The sequence below is a fragment of the Cricetulus griseus genome, chromosome 6 (assembly GCF_003668045.3).
Source record: "Cricetulus griseus strain 17A/GY chromosome 6, alternate assembly CriGri-PICRH-1.0, whole genome shotgun sequence".
NCBI classification, from domain to species: domain Eukaryota; kingdom Metazoa; phylum Chordata; class Mammalia; order Rodentia; family Cricetidae; genus Cricetulus; species Cricetulus griseus.
In genome coordinates this window covers 14,592,988-14,603,066 of record NC_048599.1, presented here as the reverse complement: position 1 = coordinate 14,603,066, position 10,079 = coordinate 14,592,988, and the positions used below count along the sequence as shown (strand labels likewise).

General features: G+C 51.0%; 3 protein-coding genes across 3 annotated transcripts; 1 reads left to right on the top strand and 2 right to left on the bottom strand.

Moving 5' to 3' along the window:
- The first annotated feature begins 1,673 nt into the window (after positions 1-1,673).
- Positions 1,674-3,879, top strand: Zswim1 (zinc finger SWIM-type containing 1). Its single transcript, XM_035446729.1, has one exon. The coding sequence runs from the start codon at positions 1,701-1,703 to the stop codon at positions 3,069-3,071; it is 1,371 nt and encodes a 456-aa protein (XP_035302620.1). The 5' UTR covers positions 1,674-1,700; the 3' UTR covers positions 3,072-3,879.
- Positions 3,880-3,976: 97 nt separating this feature from the next.
- Positions 3,977-7,423, bottom strand: Spata25 (spermatogenesis associated 25). The gene is made up of 2 exons (XM_027423449.2): positions 5,482-7,423; positions 3,977-5,122 (listed from the first exon to the last, which is right to left on the bottom strand). Exons 1-2 carry the CDS (start codon positions 5,534-5,536, stop codon positions 4,503-4,505), a joined length of 675 nt encoding a protein of 224 aa, XP_027279250.1. The 5' UTR covers positions 5,537-7,423; the 3' UTR covers positions 3,977-4,502.
- Positions 7,424-7,560: 137 nt separating this feature from the next.
- Neurl2 (neuralized E3 ubiquitin protein ligase 2) lies at positions 7,561-10,046 on the bottom strand. The gene is made up of 2 exons (XM_027423448.2): positions 9,197-10,046; positions 7,561-8,016 (listed from the first exon to the last, which is right to left on the bottom strand). Exons 1-2 carry the CDS (start codon positions 9,936-9,938, stop codon positions 7,901-7,903), a joined length of 858 nt encoding a protein of 285 aa, XP_027279249.1. The 5' UTR covers positions 9,939-10,046; the 3' UTR covers positions 7,561-7,900.
- Between the last annotated feature and the right edge of the window lie 33 nt (positions 10,047-10,079).

Genomic DNA, 10,079 nt, shown 5'->3' with positions numbered 1-10,079 from the left:
CCGGCTCGCAGCGCTCCGGGCGTACAGCTCCCACCAGTGGGAGGTGGATTTCCGCTCCGCTGGGCCTGAACGCGAACGTCACCCTTCCGCGTCCCACACCCGGGATCAGGTGAGGTCAGAGGCCGCCTTCCCTTCCCGGTCCACATTTTTGGTCCCTATAGGATGCCATCGGGAATCTGGAGCCAAAGACTCCAGGTGCCTTAAGGGTGGACAGATGGCCTCCGCCTTTGAACCCGAGACTCTCGTGTGCGAAATGGGGACGGCAAATGGGGCCAAACAGGAAACTTTTACATAAAGCATTGCAGCCAGCCGGGATATTCGTAGAAACAGGAGAAGCTACCCACAAATGTTAGCCCCGGTGTATAGCGAAAGGAATTCAGATTCAGAGAGGGCCACTGGCTTGCCCAATATTTCACAGCAAGTTTTGGGCGATGGCTTTTTTTCCCATGTGATTGAATATAATTTATATATATATATATATATATATATATATATATATATATCAGGACCAAAAGAGTTTGTAAGAATTACAAGAATTTGTGAACATAAAGGCTATACAAAGGCTGGGCGGCGCACGCCTTTAAACCCCAGCACTCGGGAAGCAGAGGCAGGCGGATCTCACTGAGTTCGAGACCAACCTGGACTACAAGAGCTAGTTCCAGGACAGCCTCCAAAGCCACAGAGAAGCCCCGTCTCAAAAACAAAACAAACAAACAAAAAAAAGGAGCTATACAAAATATTTAGAATGATATTTTTAAAAAAGAATTGTATGTGGTGACACTTTTGTGAATCCTAGGACTTAGGAAGCTTAGGTGAGAGGATTGCTGTGGGCTGGGGGCAAGCCAGGTCTACACAGCAGTATCCTTGTATAAAAAGAATAAAGGGCATATGTTTTCAAACCCTGTACTGCCGGTGAGCTATACCCCAACCCTGAGTCTTTGTTTTTAAGACAGGATCTCATATAGTCCAAGATGACCTTCAGGTGACCGGGCTGTCTCTACCTCCCATGTGCTGGGATTACCACACCAAACTCCCCAGTCCTTTGTTTGGTTGTGGGTTTGGGGTTTTGGTGAGTGTATGTGAGTGGTTGTTTGTTTGGTTGTTGTTGTTGTTGTTAGGAGTTTTATGTTTTGAAACAGGTTCTCCCTAAACTGCCTGTGCTGTTCTTAAACTAATTCAGGCAGACTGGCCGGTGATCCTTCTGCCTCAGCCCTGTAGAGAGCTTGGATCACAAGAAGCACCGCTACACCTGGCTCTAAGTCCCTGGGAACCATATGTTTCTATGGCTAGATTGTTATTTACATCTCATATCCAGCGTAATTTCCCCTCAAGAGACCTTCAACTTGAACTAATATGTCCTGCCTTCCCCAGCATACTCTCTGACTTGTTTTTTCGTTTTTTGTGTTTTTTATAACCATTATCCAATGTGTCCTTATGTACTTGTTATATATCTGCCCCTAGAAGATACATACTAAATGGTTGATACATATTGAATTGTTGTCTGGATAAATATTTGAAGAGCTAGGTCCTTACTGTTTTAAGAATCTCTTCCTATCCATAGGCCCATCGGAACAGAACCTAAAACTACAGTCTAGCTTCAGTGTCAAATTCCGAGCCATTGAGAAACTTCATGCCTTCCTGACAGCAGTCCTGCAGAGGGAGGACCCTAGCGTTGGCTTTAGAGACCTCCCAGCTCCTCCATGGCCCTCACAATGCTGAATGGACTTCTTATTGAGGACTCAAGCCCACCTACACTGCTGCACCAGATCAGCAAGACTCCTCAGCTAGATACCTTCACACACCAAAGCTGCTTCATGCAGGACCTCTTTGCTCATTTCCCTGAGGTCTTATTTATACACCGGACCTACAACCCAAGAGGCAAGGTATTATACACCTTCCTGGTAGATGGACCCCGGGTACAGCTGGAGGGTCCTCTGGCCCGAGCAGTGTTCTTTGCTATCCCTACCAATGAAGATGCCAAAGGCCTGGCCCAGATGTTCCAGGTGTTCAAAAAGTTTAACCCAGCATGGGAACGAGTCTGTACCATCCTGGTAGATCCTCACTTCCTGCTGCTGCCCACCCTGACCATGGAGTTCCCCACTGCTGAGGTCTTGCTCTCAGCCTTCCACATTTGTAAGTTCCTCCAGGGGAAATTCTATCAGCTCTCCCTGGAGAAGCAGGTCCAGAGCGTGCTTCTGTCCTCCCTGCAGAGCACGATGTGCTCCGCCACAGCTGGCAACCTGAGGAAGCTCTACACACTCCTGAGCAACTGCATCCCCTCCACCAGGCTGCCGGAGCTCCACTCACACTGGCTGCTCAACGACCGCATCTGGCTGGCCCACCGCTGGAGAAGCCGAGCCCAGAGCACCCGATACTTCCGGAGCCTAGAGATCACAGCCCACCTCCTCAGTCAGTTTTTCGGCACCACCCCATTTGAGAAACAAGGCATGGCATCTGTGTTCAGATACATGCAGCAGAACCCTTCTGACAAAGCAAGCCTCAACCTGGCTGTGAGTCCCAAGGACAGTCACACTCCTTCCGATGCCAGCCTTGAAAGCCCCAGCACAGAGCAAGTAGTAGAAGCCCGGATCCAGCACTCGCTCAATGCCATCTGCACAGGGCCAGCAGCCCAACTCTGCCTAGGCGAGCTTGCCGTGGTCCAGAAATCCATGCATCTCATTGGCTCTGGCTCAGAAAAAGTGAACATTCAGATTCTGGAAGATACGCACAATGTACAGCCCCAGCCCCCTGCCAGCTGCAGCTGCTACTTTAACCAAGCCTTCCACCTGCCCTGCCGCCACATCCTAGCCATGCTCAGTGCCCGACACCAGGTGCTCCAGCCTGACATGCTGCAGGCTCAGTGGACCTCAGGCTGTGCCACCAGTCTAGACAGCATCCTGGGAAGCAAGTGGAGTGCCACCCTGGATAAGCACCTGGCGGTGACTCTCCTCACTGAGGAGGTAGGTCGGCTCTTGCAGCACTGTAGCAAGGAGGAATTTGAGCGTCGCTATAGCACCCTTCGGGAACTAGCCGACAGCTGGATCGGCCCTTATGAGCAGGTACAGCTCTAATCACACGCACAGACCCAGTACTGGGGATTGAACCCAGAGCAGTACATATGTTAGGCAGATACTCTACCACTGCCTCTTTTTATTTCTTATTTTGAGACAGCCTCTCACCAGGTACCTCGGCTGGCCTGAAACTCACTACATAGCCAAGACTGGCCTTGAACTCCTGATCCTTTATCTCCCAAGTGCTGACCACTGCCTCTTTTTATTTCGAGGTACTCTCACTAGGTTGCCCAGACTAGTCTTGAACTCACTCTGTAGACAGGCTGGCTTTGAACTTGTGACCCTACTAACAGCCTCCTGAGTAAGTGGGATTATAGGCCTGTGTCACCAGGCCCAACTTCTGATTCTGTTGATGCCCTGAAATGTTCGTGTACATACGTACACTCACATTCTCCCCTCCACACACACGGTTATGCTCCCTTCCAGAAGTCGTCTGCTCTACTCCAGCCTTCTATCTAGAATGTGTCAAGCTCCGTAAAACAGATGTCAGAAAATGTTCCTGTTAAGGGCTCAGTAGTAAATATTGTGGGCGTTGATGATCCAATACGGTCCCTGTTGTACATTCTGGCTTCAGTTTTGACAACTTTTTTATAAGAGAAAATACAGCTCAAGGAATTTCTGGAAACGAGAGAAGTGGGTAATGAGGTTGAGGGTTCAGGGTTGGTAACCGCTGCCCCAGTCATGTGATTCACCTGATGCTAGGCCTCAAGCCCTCCCACAAAGGAAGAGGCTGCTGCAGTGGCTCAGCCAGGCTTCCCAGTTCTTCCTGTCCCACCCCAGGATCAATAAAGTGACTGTTTTATCCCCACACTTGTCTTGTGTGGTTTATATGTGGTCCTTGAGAGTAGTGAAAGGAAGATTGGCAGGGTGGGGCTATGTGCGAGTGTTGCTCCGGTTCTTTTACCCGTCGTAGTTTCTAGGCCTGCTTCTGCCTCTGCTAGCTGTGAGACTCCAAGCAGGCAGCTCTCCAACCCTCAGTTTATCTGTAAAATGGGCATCCTCACAGGGTTGGTTATATTAAAGAAGAATAGGTTTCTATTTGTCTAGATTTGTAAGGTTTGCTCAGCCAAGCGTTTTCCATCATTTGTCTACATTCCCATCTTTCTTCAGGAAGCAAGGACACAGGGCAAGAAGAAAATCCATATTGTCTATAACTTTAGACAAAAATTTCTCAGGTTCCTCAACATAAAATTAGCCTCTACTCTCCAAATAGGGCTTCCTACCTAGGTAACTTGATTTAACCTGGTCAGCTGTCTCTCTTAGTGGTATCAAGAACTTCCTGGGGGGTGGTCCTAACAAAGCAGTGCAATTTACCAGGATGGCTCGGTTACCCACACCCTCTTCCCATCCCTGCCATAGCCATCCCCAACCTCATCTGCCCAAAAACCATACGGAGAAGCCGCCCTATGCATCTCATGCTATTTCATCTGGCTACAAGCAGGAGCCCCTCCTGGATCTCACTAGAGGCATCTGTCCAGAGGCCATGTGGGCGTGTGCCTGTTCCCACTGCACCCCCTCCACAGCTCCCTCTGGCTCTGGATGGGCCATCATGAAAGCTTGAGCTGCCCGGATCAGGTCCTCTTCCCGAAGGCCTGGAACAGGCACGGTGGGGATGCCGGCAATCATCATGGCTAGGGTTAGGATGCAGATGTCAGTCTGGGAGCCAGCCTCCTTCCCACCTGCCTCGGAGGACACCGTCAGAACCCCTGGTGACAGCCCACACAGCAGCAGGGGCCGAGGCCTGCTGGGGCCACCCAGGTGGGGAGCTCTGCTTCGGGAGCAGGGGTCTGCCCAGCCCAAGTTCTCCAGCTGCCTCATGGGGGGCAATTTGGGGCAGTATCGGTTGTGTTCCTTCCTCCGCGCTGTCTCCCAGCTAGCACCCCCAGAGCAGCCCCTGGCTTCAGGCACTGCCAAGGGAGCGCCCCAGGCCTGGGCAGCAGGTACCACCTGCTCGGCTTTCTGGCTGAATGGACCTAATCCACCAGATGCCACCACCACTGGCTCTGCAGAACTATAGAGACCAAGGGACGAACCTGAAGCAGCAGCCCCACCTGCAGAGACAGGAATGAGATGCAATGTTATTCTTGGTCTCTCAGAGGAAGAGGCCCTGAGGGGCAGGGCCTGGGAGCAAGGGCAATCAGAACCAGCCCAAGAGGACTGTCAGAGGTTGGGAATGTAAATGTTACTCAGATCCATAACCCAATACTGCAGGTGGTGGGGATGTGTTTGTTAAATAAGTGAGCAAGTGGGTAATTAGTAATTGGCAAGGCCTTTTGGATATCTTTTCTTCCAAGAAAATTGATTCCACGGGCAGCCCAAAAGCATCCAGCAGAACCTCCTCCCCAAAGCCAGGAAGCAACTTCACGGGGGAAGCTGTGGTGGCCCCTCCAGTTCCAGGATCCCCTCTCACCTTGGCCAGAAGGCAGAAGCCCCAGATGAGTTTGTGGAGACATGAAGTAGGACATGGCTGCCCCAAAGTCCCTGTTTGTGAAGGAATAGCCCTGTTCCACCTGCCCTACTCTCCAGTTTTCTACAATGTCACCTCATAGTCCCCTTTACACCAGACCCTACCTCACAATACTAACCTGTTCATTATAGAACATGTATGTCACAATGGGAGAGGTTAAATGACACTGAACCAGGGTCGGGATGTTCTGGGCTCTTGTCATTATCTTGGACAAGATCAGCTTGGGCAGGTTGTTTTTGTTTTGCTTTTGTCTGGTGCTGGGGATGGAATCCAGCAAATGTTAGGAGTGAAGGCTGCCTCAGAACTACATTCTAGTTGTTTGCTTTTTGTTGTTTGTTTTTTGAGATAATCAAACTACATAGCTCTGGCTGACCTGGACTCCCTGTGGTCTACTTCCTGTTCCAGGCCTGAGGTCTCCTGCTTGCTTGCTGGGATCAAAGGCGTGAACCACCCCGCCCAGTCTGTGTTTTTGCTTCTGTGTGGCTGGCCTCAAACCCTTCATCTTCCTGTCCCAGCCTTCTAGGTTTCCAGGAATATAGGTGTGTGCCACCTAGACAGTTTTGTTCCTCAATATCTCATCTGCAAAATGGGGGTAATACTGCCCCTTACTGCACCAGAAGTTGTCAGGGTGAGATGAGATTGTCCCTGTAGAAGCTAATGATCAGAGATATGAATAAATGAGTTCAGTGCTTTGTGCCTTATAGTCTGAATCAAGGTATTCAATCATTCACTCGCCACCACATAACCCAAGCATGGGGCACACGCCTGTAATCTCAGCATTCAGGTGGTAGAGGCAGGAGGACCGGAAATCTAAGGTCATCCTCCATTTTATGGCAAGTTTGAAGGCAAACTGGAGTAGGGGTGACTCCGCTTTTTTTTTTTCAAGATTTATTTATTTATGTATATGAGCGCTCTGTTTACATGTGTGCCTGCTTGAAAGAAGAGGACATCAGATCCCATTACAGATGGTTGTCAGCCACCATGTGGTTGCTGGGAATTGAACTCAGGACCTCTGGAAGAGCAGCCGGTGTTCTTAACCACTGAGCCGTCTCTCCAGCCCCACCCTGCTTTGTTGTTGTTTGTTTTTAAATCATTTGCTAGAACCACAAATAGTGGCTCACACCTTGAATCAGGAGGCAGAGGCAGGTGGATCTCTGAGTGGGAGACCAGCCTGGTAAATCATTTGCTATTTGTCCTTACACAAATATATTCTCACCTCTTGGCTTGTTTTCCCTCTGGAAAATGACATGGTTGGTTCAGGTCACTGGTGGTCAGCACAGGCTCTGGGAGCCTTTGAACTAAGGCCCTGCTCCGTCCTAGATCACCTAATAGAATCCCAGGGACAGACCTATGTATCAATACTTTTAAGTTCCTGAAGACATTATAGCCAGGCCTGATGGGACAAGCCCGGAATCCAGCTACCTGGAAGCTGAGACAGAGGGATCACAAGTTTAAGGCTAACATGGGCACCTTAGCCTCGGGGCTGGCAGCTGGGTATGGTGGTATACGCCTGAATGCCAGCATTCAGGAGGCAAAGAGGGCCAGATCGTTATGATTTTCACACCAGCTAGGGCCACATATTGAGACCCCTGTCTTTAAAGGGCTGGGGAAAGCTTGGGGACTGTGGTTTGATGGCACAGTGCTCATCTAGCAAGCATTTGGCACTATGGCACTAAACTCAATCCCCAATACTGCAAAAGACAGAGCCAGAACTAGTAGGCTATGCCTGGACTCTCAGGTTGAGATAGGAGGACTGCCACAGTTCAAGATCAACCTGTACTACATAGTAAGACCCCGTCTCAAACAAAACAGTATATATAATCTTTTCCAAAGGTGAAACCTCTGCTCTAATGAAATGTTTCTCTACTCTGACCATGTATCAGAATCTCTGAAGGGGCATTTTACAAAAAAATAGTGTTAAGTAAGGCATGGAGGCTCACACCTGCAATCTCAGAATCTGGGGATCTAAGGGCAACCTAGGCCACAAGCAAGACCTTGTCTAAACAAAACAACACAAAAAGCCATGATGACTGGGTATAATTCCCACAAACCAAAGGAGAATATGGAGGAGCATATGCGGTGCCTTGGCACTCACCAAGTGACCTAGATAATTCAAAGGCCTGTGCACACTAGGGACCCCTGATCTAGACAGGTTCTAAAGCACTTTCTTCAACATGGTGACTCTAGAAGTGTCTCTCTGAGGCTGCAGAGGCAAGGAGACCCTCCAGGGCTCAGCACACCCACTCTGGCTATTTATTTCCTGGCCCTGATCATCAGCCATGTGGCCAGCTCCAGACTAGCCAGTGCTCTGGAGGCAGGCGGGGATGCACTTCTGTGGCTTTGCTCTGGGGGCCACGAGTCCTCATTCATACTTGCAGAAATCCTTCAGTCCTTTGGGCAGGTGGAGCCCATCAATGGCCAGCCTGTGCACCACACTCTTCTGGATCACCAGACGGCACAGAGTTTGTAGAGATGGCACTGTGGAGAGACGACTGTCAAAGGCAAACTCATCTGGGGGAGGTGACGCCAGCCAGGGCTGAAAAGCTACATCACACCGGGAACTGCTTTCTGCTCTCAGGCTCAGCCTGCCTGGTGGGGCTGCTTGTATCCCTGAGACTTTGACCAGACCTGCTTCCATTATAATACAGTCTAATTCCTTCTCCCTTGACTGAGCAGCTTCATGTCTGATTTGACTATGAAACCACAGCCCCGTACCTAGCCGGTTCCAGCTCAATAATTTCATGACGCGGTGACCAGAGGTGTAAGTGAAAGGTTTACTGGGCTACAGTGAGCCAGACCTCAGAATTTAAAAGTTCACAACCTGAGGTCTGTGATGGCTCTAAAACTGGCAGGTCCAAATCTGTGAACATTTTTCTAAGAAAGACAACTCCTAGCTGAAGGTGGTGGTTTATAACTCTAATCCCAGCCCCAAGCAGGCTGGAGCAGAAAGGGCTGTCTGAAAGTTTGAGGCCTGCCTCAACGACCAAGTTCCAGACCAGCCTGAGGTACAGAGTACATTGGTCTCAAAAACCAAAACTAAATTAAGTGCACAAAACTCTCAAGAAACCCCAGGTCTAAAGTCCCCGTCTTAGGGCCTGGGGTGTGCAGCACAGCAAGACTGTTTAGCTTGCATGAGACCCTTAATTTCCAGGACAAAAATAAAGCAAAACAAAAAAATCCCTATCCATGCTGGACAGTGGTGGCGCATGCCTTTAGGCCCAGCACTCGGGAGGCAGAGGCAGGCAGATCTCTGAGAGTTTGAGGCCAGCCTGGTCTACAGAGTGAGTGCCAGGACAGGCTCCAAAGCTACAGAGAAACCCTGTCTCAAAAAGCAAAAAAAAAAAAAAAAAAAAGAAAAGAAAAAAAAAAAGAAAAACAAACAAAAAAATCCCTATCCTACTATTGGAACATCATCCAAACTAAAAGGGAACTGTAGGGTCTTACTTAGTCAAGCAGCCGAGCAGGGTATACTGAGGCAGGCCCACAGCCAAGGAGCAATGTGTGCAACCAGCAGCTGCCCTAAATGAAGCCAGATTCTCCATCTTCAAAACTAGTGCGGGACAATATAAGGCCTTGATAGCTGGCTTTGGGGTCCTAGCAGGTGCCTGTCCCTACACTGAGCCAGGAGAAGGTCACTACCCAAGGGTGGAATACCTACAGCCATACTCCAGTTGGACCAGGCGCACACTCTTGGTGGAGGCAAACACATCTACCACGGCATAGAGAGGCCGGGCACACGGCAGCCCCCGGGCACTGGGGCCCATGTCTTCCCCGTTGATGACGATGTGCATGTCGGCGGTCCCATCCTCACGCGGGCAGAAGAGAACACCCAGGCGGCTACGGCGCGCTGTAGGAGGCAGCACGTTTTGTTCGTAGAGCTGGTCCAAGAGGTGGCTATAGAGCCCCGGCCGACTGCGACCCACCAGGCGGTCCCGGGGTATTCGGAACTGCTGGATGCGCAGATAGGGTTCAACCAGGAGGGCTTGGGGGCGGCTGGGGGCCGCCGACTCTGCATCTGCTTGACCCTCCCGGGGTACGCGGTTGTGGTGGCGTGTGATGGCGAAGACCCAGCTCTGGCCAAGGCTGACCAGGTCAGGCAATGAAAACTCGGGCACAGAGGCCAGACTGGCCGGGTCCAGAGCGGTCAGGCCAAGACGCAGATGCCCGCACCAGCCCAGCTCCTTTTCCTCTATCTCCACTAGGAACACCTGGCCCGGGGCTAGGGGCTCTCGACTGAAGCACACACCGTGGGCGAAGCTCTCCACACGTGTGGCTCGGGTCCCAGACGGGTCCACGCGGATGTTGGCTCCGTGCACTTCATGGAAGCGGGTGGGAGGGGGCTCCGGGCGCGCAGGGCCCCGTGGGCCACCCAGCCCTACGGGTTCGGAGGCAGCAGCCATCTCCCCGCCATGAGACAAGCCAGCTCGTGCCAAGGGCTATTTTGGGCGGCGGACTCAGATGGTGGCCGCGGGGGACTATGTAAGGCATTTCCCCCTCGCTCCGCCCGGGGGTCCTAGCGCCGCTTTCTCAGCATCTGCCCA

Bases quoted from the DNA above. Each gene is read 5' to 3' on its own strand.
- Neurl2 (XM_027423448.2), bottom strand. From the start codon at position 9,938: ATGGCTGCTGCCTCCGAACCCGTAGGGCTGGGTGGCCCACGGGGCCCT. The intron at 8,017-9,196 runs GTAGGTATTCCA...GTCTCTCCACAG, and splicing joins GGTCCAACTGGAGTATGGCT to TGCCATCTCTACAAACTCTG.
- Zswim1 (XM_035446729.1), top strand. From the start codon at position 1,701: ATGGCCCTCACAATGCTGAATGGACTTCTTATTGAGGACTCAAGCCCA.
- Spata25 (XM_027423449.2), bottom strand. From the start codon at position 5,536: ATGTCCTACTTCATGTCTCCACAAACTCATCTGGGGCTTCTGCCTTCT. The intron at 5,123-5,481 runs GTGAGAGGGGAT...CTGTCTCTGCAG, and splicing joins GCTTCTGCCTTCTGGCCAAG to GTGGGGCTGCTGCTTCAGGT.